Below are 23,626 nucleotides of genomic sequence, written 5' to 3'. Positions count from 1 at the left end.
GAGGAGCTTTCAACATTTTTTAATCTATTCATTCTACAAAATTTGGGGAGGGGGGTTGGGAAGTTGGAGGGGTTTTTGAGGGCAGGGAGGAGTTGGTCGGGCTTTTTCTTTCCAGTTTTGTTGGATGCAAAATCAATGGTAAAGAAAAGCATCCAAGTGATGCTCGTGTTAGCACTGTTTTTAGAAACTAGAAAATAATGATACGAATATTGTGGTGCAGGATCTGAAGTGTGCATGGCACACACAGGAATCAAAGAAAACACCCATGCCCCAAGGAGTTTTCAGTCTTACACCAAAAGACCACAGAAGGACTGGAAGGGTGGCAGGACACATTAAATGCTGTTATGCCAGAAACAAGACTTTCTGAAGAAAAAGTGGTGTGTTATCTGTATCGTTACAGATATTTAATTTACATTTCAGTTTACTGTTCACTGGAATTCCTGGAATCACTGGATCATGACCCATGGCAGAACACAGTGTCCGTTTTCATACCACAGGAATTCATCCTATGAAGCCACCTGTGTGGGTAAAACACTTCATTAGGTAATTTAGAATTAATCTCTGTAAAAACCCAGCTCCTCCTCTGCCTTCTAAGAACTATGCTTTAAAACAATGAAGAGAACTCTGATTCTAACACAAGGAAAATAAATATCCAAACTGACCACGCTTGCTTTTAAAATATTTTACGTTCTAGCAATTCAGACCTTTCATTGCATTTTCTTTTTAAACATTTCTTGTAGGCTACATAACAGTGCCACACCATATGTTACCGTGAGTTTTGTAGCAGAACTACAAATCTCCAAAAACTGCTCTAACCAAGCTATTACACTGCCCTGACATAGAGGGGAAAGCATACTTTAAACTACACAATTAATTCATTACTTTTCATGTCATTTTTAGTTCTCAACCTTGTAGATATTTTCTTTATATGCTTATGGAGTACTGTGTGAATAAACTAATCCAAGACATGTAAACCCACAGCAACAATCTCTCTTTACAAAGCAAACATGCACCTATTGCACCAGTCCCTTACACATACGTACTGCTAAGCTGGCATGGTATTTTAAAAAAACATGCAATCCAGATACACTTCGCTTCTCTTTTTGCTTAGTACGCAAGCACATCTAATACAAGTACATACAAATATTATATGAGTATACTCAATATTTACCTAAGCATTTTTACCTCTATCTCATCTAATGGGTCCCAGCATCTAAATTCTCTGAGAGACTCAATGCAGCAGAGTGGAGATGCCTACCAGAAACACTGAGTTCACAACAAGATACTGAGGCCCAAGGCCACTTTCGTTTAAAAAACACAATGTCAGCACCCACAGAAACGTAGCAATTAAAGCACTTGCCCACAGAGTCAGAACACGAGGATCAATGCTCTCCTCAGATTGAAGGATTCAAGCGCACAGTGCTTGCCTCCCAGGAGAAACTGTCCCCACCCCATCAGGATAGGATGGGGTAGCCTCTAACCCTTCCAGCAAATCTGCCACTGTACAGAAAGGAATGCAGGATCCATAAAGCCACAGAGTCAGTCAACAAGTAGGAGCACTACTATAGCCCCGTGATAACGGTAGTGCTTTGCAAGGGCGGAAATCGTGGGTTCTGCTCTTGCCACAGGGCTAGCTTATGCATACTGCATTAAAATACCATTATACAAAACATGCAAGTCTTACAAACAGAAAATGCTCTGGATTTGAACCTGAATTGAAAGAGTAAAAGTAGGTACACAACCTCTAGGACAATAGATTCTATAGGTATACAACCTACAGAACTTGGTAATGAAGAATTTTTTTTGCACAACTGCACATGTACTGCAATGGAGAATTTGTGTGCTACTCTGCAAGTAAAGTATAAACCACGCAGAAAAAGGCAGGAAAAGTTTTCTGCTGATAGTTGTAAGGATTATCTAACTGATCTGCCCCCCCACACACTTGTGCCTTTACCCGTGCACTTTCCCTTCATTCAAACTAATATAGGATGTTGCAATAACAGTATATGTTATTCCATATGTATAACAATATAGCATATGTAACATTCCAATATATAACAATATAGACTAACCAGAATATCTTCATTTACTGCTCCTGGGGATGTATATGTTTTAATTCCTACAGGTATTCGCTTTTCATCCATATTAATACAGCCCTCATTTCTTTTATATGACCAATTAGTTATATATTATTATGTGCCTGAAGCATACCAGAAATGTGAAATACTAGTAATAATAATTCTGGTATTTTATTGATTCTCTTAACAAGATTATTAATTTTATACTGATGGGCTGGGCAATGTTATTCTTCTACATGGACTACTGGAAAGACAGAACTTAATATGCACTGAATTATTATCCCGCTCCATTCACATTTGTAGTTAAGGAATTAAATGTGGACTAAATGTGTTGCTTACAGCAACTTTCTGTATCGTTGCTCTGATTTTACATTGTACTATTCCTTTTTACACTTGATGCTTTGCATACTTCAGCTGCATCTAGTTTGATTTTTGGGTGATATTTCTTCTTAAGCATTTTTTCTTCCCCCTGAAGAGAATTTACAAAACAAAGAAAATATTTCCCAAAGTAATTTTAAAATCAACTTACCCCTCAGTCATAAAATTTACAGCAAATGAATACAGCAGAGTTGTCCTAATTAAATGTTTATTACATTTTAATTTGAAGTCAAAGCTTAATCATAACTAGATATACATGAATTCACTAACTAAATTAAAGCGTACAGGTAACTACTTATCTACTCTGCTGATGATACAGGATGTATTCAAATAACGATGACAGTAATGCCTTAGATTTGTATTTTTATGCTTTCATTTTGTGTACTATACAATAGGTTTTCTCTTGCAAATATTAAGAGGTACACAGGCCAATTTTCCACCTACGCAGATATCTAATAAATTCTTTACTTCTCATTAAAAAGATAGGAAAAAAACATTGCTTTTTCCTAAAAATTATTAAAAACATTCATTAATCAATTTCTTATTGGGCTGAACAAGCTTCACAAATTTTTCATAGAGATTTCATGTCTGTACTATATTTACCTGTTCTTAAATTTGAATTTAGGAAGTGATCCAGCATTTTCTGAAAATGGTAGCCCATTCTAGTAGCAATCTGAAAAAAGTAATTAAGCTTTCTCTACGCTTCTTATTCAGTGTTTGACCTATACAGGTCCCTCTGGAAATATATCAAATTTCCATTTGCTCAAAGTAACTTCTGAACTATTTCACCTTACGCTTTTTAAAAAAAAATAAACAACTTTCATTCACCACAACTTCAATGATAAGAAGCTACTTTATAACTGAAAACATCTGGAAATTCTTTGTCAACTGAATAGATGAGAAGATGAGGCTAAGTGGTCTGGGAAGGTATGCATCTACTACAGAGATGAAGAACCGTAACAGAAAGGGCTGTTTTCAAACATGAAAAAGGAGAACAACAATTACTTGCAGAGAATCACGCAAATCAGCAATACAGAATTCTCAAGACAGAGGATTCCTACACTATAGTAAAGAATCAGAAAATGAATTATGCCAAAAAGGTTTTCAAGAATGCAGTTTATTGCATAAAATACAAATTCCTTGTTGAACTAAAATTAGGCCCTCAACCTACACACAGAGCAACAAACTTCAAACAAAAAGAAACATGACTATCTCCTGAAGTGTAATTACTTACTGCTGGTATTCATCGTTTGAGCTTTTGGATTCATCCATTGCTTTTGTGAAAGCAGAGGTGTAAACAAAAATCAAATGACCCATCCCTTTTCTACCACCTCCTCCACCACAAAGATATTAATACAAACCGTTCTTTAGTTGTCTAATTCGAGTGACATTCATAACAGAAAAATAAAACTGAAGAATACTGAAGGAAGTAACGAGAGTGGGTTATAGCAGTGAAAAGATTGCACTACAGTCACATATTACTTATCTTTCATTCTTTTGTTGAATGAAAATTATACAGTGGTGGATCCAATAAACTGTACTTTATTATTGGATACCTGGCCCAAGGTATTTATGTTCTCCCTTGCTTAGGACACTTACATTCTTTGCTATTATTTTTATTATACATTTTAAGTGTGTTACCTACATGAAATCCATCCACATTGGAGAAGGTCGGTTCGTGGCTGTCCATGACACCGAAGTCCTACACACACCGGTGGGCTAAGGGGCTGCTCACAAAGTGGCTGGGGAGGGCAGCTCCCATCCAGCATACCATTAGCAAAGGGACTCCACGCTAGCTGTGAGCAGCTAGAAGTGGAAGTCTGTGAATGGGCAACAAAGCCACCATCACATGGATCCAGAGCATCCTTGGTGGTTTTCATCTGGCTTTAAAGAGTCAAATTTAGTACGGTGCAGGGAAGCCACACAGCTACCAGGTTTGCTCAACATATATAGGTTCCCATTTGCCTTTGTCTCTCCCGCCCTTTGGTACTCTGCAAAACACTCAAGCTTTGTGAAGAAAGAACAGACTCCAACTTTCATCAGCAAAACTGGATCAAGTCCTTGTATCAATGAAATCATAAAATAAACACATTTCATAGCCAGACTGGCAATCAAAAATGACAAGATGAAAAAGATTCCTGTCTGAAATTGAACTAAACAAAAGATTCCAGAGTTTGGTGGCGGGATGCTTCTGGGCTGTTTGTTGCTGTTTTACATTAGTCTTATGTAAAGGAGGGTATTCTTCCTTCAAATTCTATTTTAGCAGTAATCTTGATTGTAAGATCTCTAACTCCACTGATAACAGGAAAAATTTTAAGCATAAGAAGAATACTAATCAAAGCCCAGAATCTGACCATCTGTCCTCCAAAGAACTAAATGGATACATACGACAAGCAGTTAGCTTCAAGATTCTTCTAGCAATTAATATATAGGACAAAGAACAAAGAAAAAAGAATAAATTACATTTACATGAATTTAGCTGGTGAGTTCTTGGTATACAAGCAAGCAGACCTCACCAAAGTTGCTAAATTTTAATTCTCAAGTCAGGTCATTAGAATCTTCTAATTGCGGAAGTGTTTGTTGTTATGTTGATAGGGTATCACCAGAAAAAACTGATACTGAAAATTCTAGTACGCTAACTTTATACAAACTTCAGTATTAGCACATACATTGCTGGCTTCAGAATAACAACAGAGCTACTTCTGTTTTAAAAGAAAAAATATCAGGTTAGGATTCACAGAAGTTTTTAACCTCTACTGGAAACAAGAAAACTAATATTTTTGTTTGCACTGCTTCAGGCAAACAGTATTGCTCACACGTGACCACTTCTCTTCTAAATCCTTCAGTTTGGGAAAGCAAGGCCTCTGAAGAGGCCTAAAGCCAGCTTGCATCAAGGACCTCTGTTACAAATACAGTGGTTAAAAACAGATGGTTACAAAACTCAAAATCCTGAAAAATAAAGAGCAGCAAAGAGCAGTTAACACTGCACAATTCATTAAGATTCTCACGATAAAGGAAGAAAACCACAGATGACCCATAGACCGAGATGCTGACGAATGATCTGCTTGCTAACAGCGGGAACCATGGAGAAGCCTGCTGCTCACACTCCCTGCACAGAGAGCAAAGCACTGCACACTGTGAGGTGGTGAGGTTTCGGCTGGCGAGAGTAGAAGAGTTAAGGAAAAAAGAAAGGAGTCACTGTTGGAAGAGTCCCAGTGGTAAACAAAGTAAATCAGGATGTGAACACTGCTGCTGCAATGCACAGTTTGCAGCGGGAGCAAACTTCTGAAGGGGAATGTGAAGGTGGCCCTCCCACTGGGCTATCTAACTGCACCACAGATTCAGCTATCTTTGTCACAAGCCACAAGGGAACACAGCCCACAAAGTCAGGAGCCCGTGTCACGCCAACTTAATAGCAAAAAGTAAATGCAGAAGTTCAAAAAGTGAGGCTTGCGTTTCTGACAGCAAAGTTTCAATAAAGAAGGCTCTGAATTTCCCCATTTTTTCTGATGGTATGTTATACCTCCTGATCAGAAACAAGATTTCTCGTTCCTAGTCTTTGGCTTTTCTTCTTTGAAGTTTTAAGGCAATTGTTCTTCCACTGTAAAGCTTTGAATAATAACTCAGAAGATTTTAGATTGTGCTGTATTTACTATATTCTCGTCTGCCGCACAATCACAGGAGAACCCCAGCAAAAAGAAAAGAATAACATGTCCTCTGCTATTTATCCACTAACAATGAAAAATAAGTGCAACTAAACAACCCTGGTATTCAAAAAGTTACCTGCTTTTTACAAACCCAAGCTCAGGAGTTAATTTTAATACACTATACCTTAAGGTTTAAATGAGACGCCCCTCTGGTCACAGTGAAATCCACCTACGTGATTTATTTCACCAGCTAAGGAATTTTCCAGATACAAATAAATGAGGAATTATCTCTCCCCAAGTATACTGGCTTGGTTAGGGTAGAATCAGAATGCAAAATCTTCTGTCGTCAATGCCTCTGGTCCAAACTTTAGGGCATGCAGCCTGTCCTACCTGGCACCCCTACTTCCTCCCCATTGCTTATGCATCCCTTCACCCGTGATGCTGGGGGGTGCTCAGCTCCCCAGGGGTTCTCCTGCCTCCTTACCTAGCAGTGAGAGGTAACGGCAGTAGCATACCGCAGGGACGCAAGGATACGAGCAGGAACTTCCACAGGCCTATTGCTCCCCTCCCCACCCCAACAAGATTCTTGCTGTTGGCCCGCAGCGCTTTCCCTGCTAAGGAAAAGTAGCAAAGGAGGCCCAAGTGACTTTTTGAAAGATAAAGGATTTTATGAAAACAAATAAGAAAAATAACGTCATGCTTAACTGCTCATTCTTGCCTAGTCCAGTAATGCCAGACCGACCACTTGATTACATTGAAGGTGTTAGTGTTTGAATAACAAACCGAAGGACTAGAAATCAGACTCCATATATGCCTTGTTAAACTGGGCTTATACTAGCTGTAATACTCATACCGCTGCAACACATCAGAACTGTTTAGCAGTCCCATTTAAACTGATAGGTTTGGACTGTGGTATAGGTCAGAATGATTTTCTGTATGTTAAAATGATAAATTAGCAGCAATAGCATTACATGTTCAGCATCCTTTCTCAGTGTTCGTACCTCCTGGAGAAACACAGTGCAGTTTACAACTCAGCTGCAAGTGGAATCTAGGACTGACCCATATACGAGCTTGTATGTTCAGTTACCTTCACAATTGATAGAGACAAAAGCACAAAAGGATGTTAAGGCCTCCTCTGTCTGTAAACTTTCCTCAGTCTGATTTAAAGATGTATCTTGATTGAATTTAACTAAGCAAGTATAAGCGAGAGCCTAGATAACTAAATGAAACTGAAGTAAATCACTCAAAAAATACGCGTGCGCATATGCACACAGATGCATGCCTGTGTAATTAGTTCTGCTAAACAAAACTCCTAGTTCGGAGAGGTCCAGCTATGGGAATTATACTTCTGAGCTCACAGCAGAAAGGGCCTATGCAACACCCACAGCAACCAGCAGCCACCCTGCGTCTTCCTCACAGCAGCAGGCAGCTCCAGGCTGACCGCTGTTAGGTAGCAGTGTTGCAACAAGAGGGTGGAAAGGCTGGGGGCAGTGACTACTCCAGGGAAGGGCTATCTCTGTCACACAAACCAGTGCCCGTCCAGCTCTAAATTGGGCTGAAATCTGGCAGAGACATTTTGTTGTTTGAGCAACGGGTTGTATCCAAGTTCACAGGATGCCTGTTAAGGCCATTATATAAATTTAATTCAGTAAAAAGCTGTATGCAGACACGGCCTTCACTCCTGAAGCACCATTCCACGTGTGGGGTGAGTGTCCCAGCCATGGAGCAACGTTATATATTAGGTACTGAGTAAACAATTGTTCAAGACCTCCTGGAATTCTTTCTAAAAGAAACACTACAACTAAAATGACCACCTTCTTTCACACTTAAAAGTAGTACACTTGCAAGAGAAAATTTTTAAAGGTGATGACCACAATGACTGATCTTCTCTGTATCCTTTTTACAGTGCACCTGTGATCCACATGGAACAGAAAGTATCCCTGCTCTCTATTCATACTCTCACATTCATCATAAGTATATGTAAAATACGGTGTGACAGAGGTAAAGGTAGTATTAAAAAGGATACTGGTTAGGCATCTTCTTGCTCCAGTTAGGCCAACAAAAAGATTTAAAAAAAAAAAAACACAAAACCCTAGGTTTTCATTACCTCAATTCACATAAGTGAAAATAACCACCTAAAAAGATGACCAGTTTCAACTGAAAATCATGTCTTTTAAAATGAAATTTCAGTAGAGCAAAGCAAAAGTGAATCACTGAAACAATACTGTCTTCTTTATATGAAATATTAATTTAAATGTCCTTTTTCAAAGGAATCTTATGATTCGGAATGCCACATAGGTGTGAACATGACTATAAAAAAAAGTCATGGAGCAGATGTTGCAGAAGTTTCTTCAATGAAGACATGCAAGAAGAGTAAACAGCTGTCAGAGGTAAACTAGGGGACTTCTGGGATTCCTCATAGACCTGCTTTTCAATGATTCTAAGAAAAACTGACTTCTTCAGACCCTTTTGAAAACTTTTGCCTAAGAGTCAACAGATACTATGCAAGTCAACTGTCTATTTAAAAAAAAACAAAAACAAAACCAAAAAAAAACCCAACTCAGTTTGGTTATGGAATTACCATCAACAGACTTAAAAAGTAGTTTATAAATCTACCATCTCAATACTCCAATTCAATCAGATTGCATCTTGTCTTTATTCTGCTGAACAGCTGGACTACTGAACACAGCATTACCGTTCTTCTACTGTCATGGTCAGTCTTTCTGCCTTTCATGATGACAACGTTAAGTGCTTAAGTAATTATCTTAGAATATTTGTAAAAACAATAGTGTACACACATTCGTCTGAAGTGACCTAGGCACATCTTGAAACACTGACATTTTACTATGACCACATACAGTTCTACCACTGAGGTGCTGAATAATTCCATTCCAGTACGATTACGCATTCAACCCGCTTAGTTCTTTGACTTGTTTTTTTAATCACTAACTTAAGCTAATGTAATTTTTGTCGACATTGCACTTATTTTCTTGCTCTCGTATATCTACAATGGAGTGTAAGACCTTACTCCTAAAAAAGACACTAAACAGGGTCGTTAATTAGAAAACTAATTTAATAAACAAGTAGATACAAAAATGTTCCACAGGCATGAGCAGAGAAAAACCTTTGTACACTAGCACTATCTAATGAACAGAGAGTTCTGTTTTGTAATTCATAGCAATGCCTACTAAAGACAAAACAAACATCTACCTATGTGTGGTCACTGAACAGATAGAGAATTTTAGTAGGTGTCAAGCATAATATACATTGACTCAATACATCAAATTTCTTAGAAAATGAGCAGAACTTACAGAAAATGATGAGCCATCCTTTGAAACTGCAACTGGGTAAATTCCATCTCCTAGACGCACAGAGAGCTCCCAGCTACTTCTCTTTGATTTAGCAATCGGAATTCTAAAAAAGAAACAGACAGAAGAGGAATTTTTAACAGAGATTTCATGCTTCTCCCATTTTAACCAGAAGCGCTTGCCTCATAGGATGGTCATAAAGGATATAAAATATCATTAATCTATAGACACAGTTGGAGAGCATACTTGAAAAAAAAAATACTAAATACATTTTTCTGTCAAATGGCATATAAGGAGAAAATACACTCTACTTTCTTTCTAGATTTGCCTTGACACACTGGGTATGCTGATAAAGTTAGGGGAGGCTCCTGAATACAGCCAGCGCTTGCTGCAGAATTAGCTCAAACAGGATGAAAAGCAGATGAGAAAGTGGGTTGGCAGGAGAATAGCAACAGTGATAGCTGAAGCATTCTTTTTAAGGGCAAAATAAAATCACTATTTCTTTCACCTCATTCTCAGTAAATCTTAATTAAAGGCCAATTACAGACAAAAGATTCAGCCAAGCAAGTAATACAAGTAATTTTATAATTAATATACATTTTAGAGTATCTCATCACAGAGCCCTTCAAGTAAATGGAAAAAATAATGATATATCATCACAGCCCACATACAGGATTATACCCATTCCTGCAGCATTCTGTGGCTGCACCAGTTACCAGGTAATACAAGAAACTTGAATCTTTTCAACTTTAGCTTAAAGAAGCACACCTGACAGCAAAAGAATGAGACCTGAGACTCCATTCTTGGAAGTTCAGAGTGAAACAAGTAATTTTCAGCTATTTTATTTAAATGTATATTTGACTTCAGTTTCCACATCCTAACTTCTCAAGTCTCTTCCACTTTGTTTTAACACCTGGTGTCCAAAGGTATGCTACAACTTTTCTGATGAGTGGTTGCCATATAAGGACACGGTTTAGTGGTGGACTTGGCAGTGCCAGGTTAACGGTTAGACTTGATGATCTTAAAGGTCTTTTTCAACCTAAAGGATTCTATGATATTAGCATCGGCAAGCACCACGTAGCCTAAAGAGAAGGTATGAAGGTGGAGTTTAAACTCCATTAAAACAAAGACACATTATTTTGGTATAGCTTTTCTTCCACACTGACTCTTCCACATGTTTAGATTCTCTGTAAGAAATCTATAGAGATAAGTTCATCACCTTTAGGTCTCTTCTTAAGGATAATTTCTGCTATAATGTTCATCTATTGTACATTACAGAGCCTACTACACCATTTTACTGCAACCTTCAGTCTTAAAACTTGGACAACACTTCTTTCTGTGTTGTGCCACATGCATCCTCCTGAGGATTTGGGTGCCCAGTGAACCACATCTCCTCCAAAGGGAGGGCTCAGGTTCCCTGTGGAATCAACAGGGAGAAGCACCTGTGAGGCCTCCAGAGGCGGAGAAAGGGTCTGCCTAAGCCAAGGATAACACACTGACTTGCTAAGGATTTTGGCAATTATTTTAAGAAGGTTGGGTTTTCAGACACCTAAAATCCAAGCAAGTACAAGCTCAGGTACCTAATCAGACAAGGAGTTTCCAAAACCTGTGCCTTGCAACGTGCCTGAAAAGGGGAAATGGAAACACTAAATATATTAGCTAGACAAATAGATGCATACTTATCATTAGTTACTTCTGGATCCAAGCCAAGTAAGGCCTACACCAGATTTTGCCTAACATCTTAGCTCATCTCTAACTATCACTGTCCACAAAGTTCATGAAAACAGATATTGAAAATAACCTGTTCTCATACTAATGATGCCAAGGGTCACCTTTTGCATTTAACATACAGCGGCAATTGTCAAAACAACAGATCTGAAGAAATATCTATGGTTCATTGGGTGCAATGACATTTCTCAGCACCTTGCTTGAAATTCCTGTATATCAGCAAAACATTTAGACTGGCTGATAGGAAACGCGACAGACACGGGAGTTCCTGAAGAAGAGGAACAGGAATTTCCTGCACAGGTAGCAGGCAGCAAGCCGAGAGATGTTTTCATTGCACTTCCTGGTACCAGAGCACCAGTACGGAGGAATGTAGCGGGGTTTTGGCAGACCCTGGCTAAATTCTCCATGGTACCCCACTGCAATAACCAACAGGATTTAGTGGTTTATAGCAACTTCATATTTCTTCTGTAAGAGGTAACACCTCATCTCAAACACAGCTTAGTAGATCCGCTCCACTGGTGGCATGAGATTCCTTATAACATTGCTGGCACGGCCCTGCTTCATATTGCATTTGACTGGAAGTGACCTCATGAATCTGGCTGCTGGCCATCAAAGGAAAGACAGTCTTGTTCTCCAGCAGGGATTATTTTTGTTCGGTCCTGTCTTGCTGAGCTTTGTCAAGTGTGTCTCCAAACAGGATGCATGCCTCTTGAAAGGCATGACTATGATCACTGCTTTGCCTGGGTTTCAAACAGCCACACAGGCATATAATTCCTCTCTCTGCAACACTGGTGGTCAGGAGGGCAAGGTCCAGAGCTGCATCTAATACCAAGTACGCGACAAGTTGTACTTCCCTCCTGGAATTGCTAGATCCATTTGCACAGGGACATTTTTCAGCTTTGCTAATCTAACACCTGTGGCTTTGTAACTGTAACCTACAGTTACACTGGCTAAGACAGATACATTAGCTCATGAGAACCCTACTTTTTCTTCATTAAATCAAATTCCTTTCAAATAAATTATCTTGTAGTACTAGAATTGTAAAAAAAAAAAAAAAAATCCATTTTGATGGATTGGGGGGAGGGGGGGGGGGGGTGGGGTAGTATTAGTAAGGATCACAAAGTCCAAAAGTAAGGATCAAAGCCCAAGTTTCTTGGATATGGAGAGGAAGTTGCTTAAGTCTGTGAACTACTTTAGAAATGCAGAAGTTTCTATCAGGCTAAGAAAGGGGCTTTTTGGTGGGTTTGTTTTCTTGTTGTTTTGTTTGTTTGGTTGGGTTTTTAAATGTCTGAGAAGTCCCAGTGCACGGGAAATAATCTCTTTGTTCTCGGGCAAGGTTGCTTCCTTAGCTGAAAACTCTCTGAAGTCCTCCAAAGAGAAAACATCTGGACTTCTGAATATATTTTCCACTAGTTCATAGAAAACTCCCCAAACTTCTGGCTATTTTAAAAAATTTATAACTTTTAAAATTCTACATACTGGGCTGAAATCTGACATGTTATTTACTGAAAAAATACTGAAAGAAAAAATAATGCCATTTTTGGCATCGTAAGAGACACAAAAAACTTAAGATGCTTCCCCTCCAACCCTAGATTCAGAATCCACACGATGTATCTTTCATAGGGTTCAACATGCCCTCCCTTTCTTCTCCCGGTTTTGGTAAATGACGTATCATCAAAAAATTACTTTCTTTACATATAAAGATCACCGGCTGCAGGAAGAAACGCAAGTTTGGCAGCAAGATGAATGCCAGATGAATGGGAAGCGGGGCCACAGAGAGCTGTGCACTGTTGTCCCTTGCCAGGAGTATTACACACAGAGGAGGAGAGAGCAAAGGCAGCACCACAGCCGCAAGGGCAGGAGGCGGGTGGAGAAGGGTGTTATGAACTCCCTCCATACAGAAATGGGCAGTTCTGAACCTCTCTACTCTATATTGCCTTCTAAAGGGAAGTATCACGAGCAATAGGGGCACAGACGAAGAGTATGGTGATGGCCTGGCTCTAAGTCATAAAGGCATTACTCTATAAAGCACTGAAGTTATAAAAACCTGTCAACGGTGCGAGAAGAAAGACAGCAGTGTTTGCCTGCTTAGTTAGTTATTTACTTTCAACCTCTGTCGCTGTTTCTTCAACTACAGATGTCGTCATGGTCCCATAACTTATTTCATACGTTGCACAGTGTATTACATCCCTTTTACCCCCAACCGTCATGAGAGAGAGAGAAGGAGATACTTTATAATAATGCAGCAATTCTAGCTCCTGCTTTCTTTGCAAATTTACAGTGAGGACAGCAGACAACTGCTAAAAATTTCAGATCAAACACACACTTACTGTGCTCATGGAAAACAGACACTGGTTAAACCATTATCTATTCTAGTCAAAAACAAGTAACGAAAGAAAACAGACATTCACAAAAGCAAGTCAAGTAATAACTCTGCCCTGGCCCGTCCATTTTGATTGTCATCAATGAATCAGATAGAAGGAACTCAATAAAACTACAATTTTCTGCAGTTTGTGGCAAATAAACTCCCCTCTCCCAATTACTGTTGATGATGTAATGAGCCATGATAAATGTCACCAGCTCCTAAAGGGTCAGGAAATTGAGTATAGCTTTTTTTTACTTCCAATTCAAAATGTGAGTTCTAACGCTGGAGGGAAAAAACTTACAAATTCTCTTTACTTCTGATATTTTTGCTGCATAATACTTTACGCAAACACAGAGAAATCCCAAACTATCGTAACAAATTCTCCCATTATGAAAGATGGTGTTTGAAAACCACATTATATGACACTCCGTAAAGCTGTTTTTCAACTGTGCAATTACCTATTCAGCAGTTAAATAAAAGTGAAATATTGACTTAAAACAATGTTAATGGTCTAAGAATCATTAAGAAATCCTTCATCATAACTTTCACAGCAGGTGGCCTGTAAAATGATCAAGAATAATGTGCTGGATTCTGTAGCCACCAAGGTCAGTTTCTGCATACAAATCTTTGCAGGGGGAGAAAAAAAGCCCTTCAGAAAGTGGGCCATTCATCTGAACCAAGTTCAGAGAATTTTCAGCACTGTGAAAAGATATGTTATGCAAGCACATAGATGTATTCAGTGGGGGTAGACTGAACCAGCTACATGGAGACTACAAAGGAGCCCTCCCATGGCTCATGAATAAGTCGAGGAAATGATCAGAAAAAAATGGAGAGATGTTTAGACAGATGGCCCACTTAAAATGCCTGGGACAGGGCATAAGCAATTTTAATGAAACTTTAGATCTACCATATAAATTGTTTCTTATTTTCTCCGCCCTCCCCCAAAAAAAAACTCAAGAAAGGCAAATAGAAATTTAACAACTCAAATAAGAGCCTATCTTACAATGTAAAAAAAAAAAAGGAAAAAGGGGAGTAAATCTCTCACTTCTGAGCATTATTGGTTTAATAAGTTCATATACAAAGAAATATCCTTCACAGAACCTTCAACTATCAGATGAATATAAAAGCAGGGAATGGATAGATTAAAAGAATTCTAAACAGAAGTGTACTGCCAAACAAAACAAAAATCTAAGCTTTACTATCTGAGTACTTTCAACACTTTCCAACATAAAAGTTCATCGTTGCACAGAAAAGATAAAAGCAGCACTTTCACAGGATTATTTTAAGAACTAAAAATTACGTGAAAGGAACCTAAGAATCTGGGAATATTTTATTCAGCAATTTGAAGTATTTTCTACATCTATTCACACACATTTTCTACATACATTCAGATTAATCCATCTGTACATATCACGTGCACTTTTACATAAAAATGGGTTTTCCTTCTTTCTGCTTTATGTGTGCATATGTATACATATACCCCTTTCACCAACAGTATGAAAATATACCGTCATTAGAGTAAATTACAGTTCTGCATATATCATACAAAATAATAACCTCTACTAGCCTGTGTGCCAGCTGATCAGACAAAGGCTGAAAGAATTACTCAATGGTTATGTCAAAACGGTTTTACATTACATTTTCTTACACATTACATTTAGATCAGTAACAAATATGCAAATTTATAGCCATGTATTCTGTCTGAATAGTGACCGCAGGAAAAAATTAAATTACATGGAAGGGAAGCTATAAAATAAATAGCACTGCTTTAAAAGGATGCTATGGAGTGCACTGTGCTTTGATTCAAAACAGCATACATCTGGATGCTTCCTTTTCCTTTAACAGAAGCCTTTTGGGGGATTTGCATTGACATAAGGGCCCTGCAATCCAGTACCCAATGAAAACCTCCAGTGCCTTCATCAGTGAACCCCAGATCAAGGCTAAATAAAGAAACCGTTAAAGCTAGATCTTATAAATCCAGGCTGAATTTAGCTGCCCAGATCTAAGTGCGTGGGCTCAACCCCTTTCATCTTTGTTTAACTGGCAAGTAACCCTGCAGACAACCTGAGCTCACCCTGGCTCACCCTCTTCCACTCTGAAGGTCTCTAAGCGTGCAGGGGTTGGGTCCTGCAAACAGAGCCACCCTAACCCAACTGCTTTGCAGCTAGTTTCCCCATCAGCCTGGCAGGGGGGCAAGAACTAGGGGCTCCTCTGCCAAAGTTGTCTCCATAGCCTTAAGGAGAAGGGGTGCTCCAAGCATGCAGGCAAACATCAACAATTCTAAGCCTCTTGAAAAATCTTTTATGGCTCTTTTAGCTTTAAATCTATCAGGCAAAGGACATCGGATTGCTGCTATTGCCCATCTTGGTATAACAAATTCATGCTTGCAGCGCGTACATCCAGAGAATAAGAGATCTGGGGTTATCAGTCTCCCTCAGCCTGTGGGGGTTCAAATCTACCTTCCATCTCTCAAGAGAAAGAGCCAGGGCCCAGGTAGGCATTAGGGGACTCGCCATCTTACCCTGCTGATGGTAGGAAGGAATGAGAGATTCATGGAGACTCAGAGAACACAGCTTTGCAGCCTGATGATGCATCCTCTGGGACAAAGAGTTTTGGCATTTGGTCCTACTCCAGGAAATTTCTATGCACTTTTCATTTAACAAACTGGATGAAACACAAAGCAATCCTGGGAGCTGCAAGTACAGCCCAAGACCTCTCAATTTCAGGGGAGGGTCAGACTGCCCAGTCCTTCAGCAGATGCCTGCATACCTTGAAAATTACAAATAAATAAATGTAAAACATGATATCTGAAACTCATTTCCTCTCCTACGGCACGTCAGGGCCTACTTTAGCATTTGGTTTCTCTTGGAAAAAAGAAACATCACAACTATTAATGCTGGATAAGAGATGTTGCTCCTTGTCTCATTGCAAGCATTTGTGAGATGAGAAGCAAGGAAGCTTCAAATCATGTGTTCACAAGTACAGAGAAAAGACATTTATTTTCCATATAATTTACAAGTCTGTACTTCTGATCTGTTCCTTCAAACCATCTTTCCTAAATCAGCAAAACTATTTACGAAAGAACTACTTGCAAGCAGGTGTTTTTAATCAGATCAGTCAACAATACTGACTTGTGTGTACTGACAGTTGTTACAGAGAGAAAAATCTGAAAATCTGTTTGTCATCAAAAAAAATTTTGGGCTATTTCTCCTCCATTAAAGTATTTAATTTCACAACTGTGTTTCTCTCTAACACCCTTTATTTTTAATAAGAGTTTACTTTGGGCAGTTGGAAAAACTAATATTAATAATAGACTCCACAAAAGGAAAATTACAAACTCCTTTTCCTGTACAAATTCTCCTGTATTTCCTTGAACAAGGAAACTTATTAATTCTCTTATTGTGCAGATATTTAGGAATAGTCTTACAATAATTATCTCACTTTCTTTTAATACTCAAAGACCTTCAGAACAAATCACTGTGATGCAGTAGGGAGGACTTCTGTTAGCATTATCCAGTAGCAGTTATATCCTTCCATATATAATACCATCCAACATGATAGTATTGGGACGTAGTTGTTTGTTGGGCAGCCTGCTTCCTGCACCTCCATTCAAACAATGGCTGTGCCCAGTAATAATGTGTTATATTTTTCACTTTGCATTAAGTTTAAAATATTACAGGTTTCCTGTGCATGTTAAAATAGGCAGCAAGCAATCTCTAAACTACTAATATGAAAATGGAGACGAAATGATTAAAAGATTACCTACTGATAAGTTTGATAAGGTTATAGTCATTCAGTTTGGCATCTACACAAGACAACTTCCCATACTCAATTATTTTTTTAAACATCCAGGCAAACTCGATGTTAAGCTCGCTCTACTCATCCCAGTAGTGAAATCTGCCTGACTTGTAGCCTACTAATCTCAAACTAAATTGCCACTAACCACTGTAAACCTGAATTCAAGACACATTTGCTGCTTTAATCCATCTTCCCTTTTGTCAGAATTTAGAATTTCAGTTATTCACCCACTTTTTCAGTAGAAGTTCTGGAGAGTATGGCAACTCAGAAGTAATCCAGACAACATACAGTGGGTGTGAGAACATCGGCCTTTCAGTTCAGATCGGGAGTAGTTCTCAAAGCAAATTATCCCAATCATCTGTACTCACCCTGCTTTGGATCACATTGCAGAACAGTCTGAGGACACAGGAACCAGGTTCCTGTTTGATGCAAGTAAGACAGAAGCCAGGCTCCAGAACTGCACCCAGCACACTCCAGCCACAAATGGGCATTCAGAGCACAGGACTGGACTAGAACTAATCAAAAGTCGAATATGTACAGTGAGAGTATCAGCTGCTCATCACGAACCAGAAATCCACTTGTACTGGTACACACTAAGGATAGCTAGATTAAATATTGAAGAATGAGCTCAATGACAATTTCTGCAATTGCACTCCCTCAAAACCATAAGCTCAGTATTTAGTTTAGATATTGGGCCATAGTTTAAAAGGTAAACAAAAAACTGATACTTAAATTCAGGCTCAAAACCCCTTATTTAGTTGCCCCAGTAAAGAAGAGCTGTGTTAAGAAGTGCTTAGCATCTGCCAGCTCCTCTCAGTTGAAAGCAATGAGAATACTGCACAGTGCAGCACATTTGAAAAATCATTCTGCCAATTTGGAGGACAAAATACATACATATATTAGTATCAAATTTAAAACATCCATTTTGAAGAAATCTCGGCCTGACATTCCAGTGCTGTCCCTACTCTGTTATATAATATCTTCTTGAACACATCACCGTTTCTCCAACTATCAGTAATTTACAAGGTTAATCCACAAAAAACACATTAACCCATCTCTTTTGTATTGAGATATACATCTGCACCCATAGACTGTCATATTCACCATTAAAGGCAGTAATATCTGACTGAAATGCAGCATTTCTTTAAAGAATAAAGTTTATAAGACCCAATACAGCGAAACCTGTCAGCACCTGCTCAACTTACTGAATCGAGAACCAGATCAGGAGTGAGACAAAACTACTGCAGTCAAGGGAAAAGGAAAGACATCAGAATAAGGCCACCTCTGAGCAAATTTGGCAACAGCACTGCGAGTAAGAACATTGGCCTTCTTTGAGGCCCACAGGGAACACACTGTGCAAACTAATGAAGAATTATAAATTATATTAAGCTAACAAAAAAACCTCAAACTGTCTTAGAGCCAAACTGAAAATACCTTCTTATAGAGCATTACCTCCAAATATCTTTGCGGTTATTATTAAGAACCATGTATTGAATGCTACCTTTCTTTCCTGTGTTTAAAACTTTCATTTAGGTCTCTCACCTAAGACTTACTACAGTTCCCTTTTGATGTGTCAGTCCCCTCAGAACTGACCAGATTATATTGCTAGAAGTATGGAACGATTTTCTTACCGCCACACTTTGTAGTACCAATGATTTGACTTGGTCTCTCTGAAGCCTGTCACATACGCAATATACCAAAGGTCATTATTTAAAACAGAATTCTACTCATTTTTTGTGCATCTTGGAAAACACAATGCTTGCACCAGACTTCAGCATGGTTCCAGAGTATTGTAAGAGCTCACCCATCACACAGAGCTTACCATCTCCTGCAAACTTGGTTGCAGCAGAACTGAAAAGAGTACATCCAAGAGCTTAACCATCTCATGCCAATGAGATCAGTTTTGTAATACAGCTGTACTGATCATATTTGTTCTGTTTTGATTTCTCCTCTAGATGAGACTTAATTCAGGAAATACATAGAATGCATATTCAGGATGGCACACAGTCCCAGAAAAGAATGGTCAGATTTTCCCTTACTAGCCATCCTATGTGCCATAGTGTAAGAAACAGAAGCTGGCCAAGAACAGTGATTAATTTGCAACAATATATTTTTCTAGACAGTGGTTAGCTTTTCAAAAAGATGCTTCCTTACTGCATACACAGGATCTAGTGCTGGGTGACAGCACAAATATCAATGATGTATCTACCAAACCACAGACAAATGTGATTAGAGCATTTGGCTAGAGGTACTCAAGCCAGTTTCCAACAGGCAATGTGACAGCTACTTCCTCTCCCTAACACATAAAAAATGTGGCATGTTTCATGGATTCTAAAGCTTTGTTCTCTATTTCTTCTGCACTGGATTCCTATGGAACAAATTAATGCCACTAATTCTGTTAAGTTAAAGAGAAAAAAATAGCAGGTGAGAAAACCCCAAGAGTTCATTAAAAATTATATTAGATAACATAAAACATGCATATATTCAATAAGTACTAATTCTTCATGTCTAGACAATTATAGCACATAGCAGAGCTCCAGTGACTCACATTACCTTCAATACATCTTCTACTGCACTTTAGCTTACATCCAGAGTTCACACCACTGTGCTTTCACCACCTGATATTAACCACCTTTTCCCTTTATAACTAATGGAAAGAGAAAGGCACCTCTCCACAATGAGTTAGACCTTAGATAGGCTGAACTACCTTTAGGCGACGCTCACCTGTATTTATTACATTACTTAGGCAGTATGAATCTGGGCCACACAAACCCAGGCTCAAATTGTTATTTAACAACGTCACATGTATTCAAAAGAAGATAAATCTCTATTGCCTTCCATATATTTTCATCCTTTTAATAGGTCACCTGCCATTGTTCATATTATGGTCTCACACGTAAAGAGAAGAAAGCCAATAAGACAAAAATTGTGCGTAGGTTTCCTACTTAGCTGAAGTTATATGCATCAGATATGAATGAAAGGATTTCAGAAGAAATTATTAGTTAAACTAGGGTTGACTGTGAAGGACAAAAAATTTGTAACAGCTAGTGCCTCATGCTCAGTATTAATAAAAGAGACTTTTGCCCACTAAGCTTTCTGCTGACTAAAGTCGAAGTAGAGAAGCCAGGCTGTGTAGGTGGGGTCGACCCAAGGAGTGGCAGTAACACAACCGCACATAAAGTTTAACACAAAGTGGGTCGTCTTCTTAGATTTCCTTCTGCTTATTTTGGGAGAATCATGATCGATATAGCATGGGAACATAAAAATGGCCATACTGGGTTGCCCAAATATCCATCTAGTCCAATATTCAATGATCAACAGCAGATAGTTAAGTAAGGTGTAAGAACAGTACAAGAACGTAGTCATGCTTCTACAATGTACTTAACTAGAAGTTCCTTCTCCTTCTTTGCCTTTCGCCAAGACAATTAGCCCTAATCAAAGTAGTTTGGTAATTCACAAAGCAAAAAAATAAATTTCCTAAATATAAAACATTTTTCACACACACACACAATATATATATACAAATAACATGACCAATATATAACATGTGCCATATAGGTATATTTTTATATGCCATAGAAAACACATTTTTCTTTAAACATGATTTCTTACACATCCAATTATTATTTAATGAGTATGATTACACATATTGTTTAAAAAGATGGTTCTGTTCCTCTTTTTTAGTAAGCTAGTACGTAAAACTATTTTTCTGAGAATGTTCCTATTCTATAAACAACCATGAGCAAACAACTTCTCTGTGGTCAAGAGGATGTTCAAAAAGAACATCACAACTATTTTTTCTGACACAGAAAAAACAGACACATTTTGAACAGAAAATGTAAAGTAAAACTGTTACACAAACGTGATATGACATACATTACCTAACTGGTTTTGATCCAGTGTCTGCAACTATGCCCACTGGTATCTCCTGAAAATTTAGATGGAAAACTACCAATAATCAGTAAAAAATCAAACAAATAACAAGGGAAAAGACAAAGTATTTTCAAAATACACCTTTAGAAGTAGTGTATGGCAGCTGAGAGACGATACCTTAGGAAGATGTTCAGAAACAGTTCTCACAACTTTGCCTTCAACCCCAACCCTTCCCTTTGTGCTCTCCCACTCCTGCTGAGGGAATCTGTACACGATGACAGCCATGTTCCCTCCAAGCCCAAAGTCTCCTCAACCATATCCAACATAATTTCTCTAAAATGCAAATGACTGCAGCCCCTCCTGGGCCTTCCTGTGTGAGATGAGCTGGCCCCGTCTCTGAAGAATTGTGTCCCACCCTTTAAGGGCTGTGAACGCAACGATTTCTCACAGCAATCCAACTTTTTTAAACTGTGAAACAGCAAAATGCTATCAGCTCTCACTACCCCTTGCTTCTGGGAAGACACATAGGAACGACTGAAAGCTGAGGAAGGTGAAGAGAGTTATGGAATGGTGCTGCAACGCCCAATGTAAGGGGACCGAAGCTTAAATGGCCGTAAGACTACCAGGATTTTGGTAATCACTGGAACAGAGATTCACTCTATTCACTCAGAAGTGTTCCCTTAAAATAGGTGTTAAGACTTGGGAAAAGGAAGCCTGTATTAGAGGCAGACATGCAATGTCCAAGATCAAAGAGTGGAAAAATCACAGCTAATAGAGGAATAAGGTGGACTTAACGTTAGTAAACATCTTAAAATGATTCTGATTTGCCTGAGGATATAAGTAACAAGAAAAAAGGATTTGCTGCAAGGGGGTGTGGGAAAAATGTAGGATTTAGAAGATAAGTGCTCTCACTAGTTCAAGGAAATGAACAGAGAAAAGCTGTTGCTTTATGGTGTCTCCCTTGTCTAAGGACATTAAGGGCTGGGTGCAGCCAGATGAGGACCTGCTTTAAATTTCAGTGTCTGGTAGAAAAATGGGCAGCAGGGCCTGGAGAAAATCATTACTGTGCAACGAAGGTGTATCAGATCACCACCATGGCAGAGAGAGGAGCCTCAGAAACACATACCACAACACTGGGGTAAAGACAGAAGCTTAAAGCCTAGGAAGGACAAAATTTAACAAATACCTCAGATTTTTTGAGGTGTTTTTTAAATCTGGAATTCAATAGGCAAATAAATTATTTGTATCGTCGCACTACTAACTGCAGCAAGACTAATTTTACTAAGCATCACAGAGAGACAGGATAAAGACCTGCTATCATCTCCTTTCTAAGTTAATGGGTAAACATCCCTGGTTTCAAAAGAACCAGGTCCTGCACCGTTCTTTCCTGCCCAGTCTTTCTCACACTATAGGCTTTGAAGATACATGTTAAAGGGAAGCTACAGCCAAAACAAACTCCAAGCACCACATCTAATTACACGGAGAAGTAAACCACTAAAGAATGGTCTGTGAAAAATATTAAAGAATCATCCATAATCACAAATGGAAAAGTCATCTGAGCAGTCTCAACACAGATCCAGGGAAAAATATCCAGGCCTTTGAATACTTAATACGAGCCAACAAAAATCAGGATATTTTTTATTTAAGGCAACATCTATCTCAAGTATCCCATATCTGAAATATGGGACCCATGCAGTTTTTAAGATTCACACCACCACCATTTACGAAGACAAAAGACAAATAAAGCATCTAAGGTGGAACAAAGAGGGCTACCTCAAATGCAGGTAGCAGATCACTGATTTTGAGTTGCGCAAGTCTCAGGCATGAGATTCAACTCCAAGACAGTGAATAGTGGCACAATTAGCAATGTTATCTCTCAAATACTTCTCCCACTAGAATTAGACAAATCTACATTGTCGCCAAGCAACAAATGGGCCTGTGGTCTTACATATAAAGAAAAGAAAAATGTTCCTTTTCTTTATTATCACTTGGTAATGCACATACCAGGAAATGTCTTATCAAGAAAGTGAAGAAAGAGCTCTCCAAGACTTGTGAGAGAAAGGCAGGACTCATTTTTCTTGTGAAAATGTTTCTTCAATATTTTCACTTAAACACACACTCTAAAACTGTGCAGAAGTGACCTGCCTCTCTAAAAGTTGAAAAGAAAGAAGGCTTAGCTCAATCTTATATGTTTACACTTTTAATCTTACCCTTAAACAAGACTGAATTGAGCATAACCGCACTGAAGGTCAGCTTCTATACTGGCATATCAAATTTCAAGCCAACAGCTCTTTTATTTAAAATATGTTAGATAAAAAGGTAATATGCTCTCTGTAAGAGTTCCCTCGAGGTTAGAAGAACCAATAAATTAACTGTTACCATATGTTAGGCTCCTTTTGGCAAAATTCAGTAACAAAACAGTGCCAAACCTCTTTTGGCAGGTAATAATAT

At 38.6% G+C, this 23,626-nt stretch overlaps 1 protein-coding gene across 1 annotated transcript in view; it reads right to left on the bottom strand.

Moving 5' to 3' along the window:
- The window catches only part of PCCA (propionyl CoA carboxylase, alpha polypeptide), a 299,399-nt gene that overhangs the window by 104,401 nt on the left and 171,372 nt on the right, over positions 1-23,626 (bottom strand). The window contains exon 20 of the mRNA XM_009333370.1: positions 9,415-9,517. Within this exon, the coding sequence (XP_009331645.1) occupies positions 9,415-9,517 (103 nt within the window). The remainder of the gene's footprint in view (positions 1-9,414; positions 9,518-23,626) is intronic.

This window comes from Pygoscelis adeliae, unplaced genomic scaffold (genome assembly GCF_000699105.1).
Source record: "Pygoscelis adeliae isolate BGI_AS28 unplaced genomic scaffold, ASM69910v1 Scaffold48, whole genome shotgun sequence".
In the NCBI taxonomy this organism is placed as follows: Eukaryota; Metazoa; Chordata; class Aves; order Sphenisciformes; family Spheniscidae; genus Pygoscelis; species Pygoscelis adeliae.
This window is presented reverse-complemented; position numbering and strand designations above follow the sequence as displayed.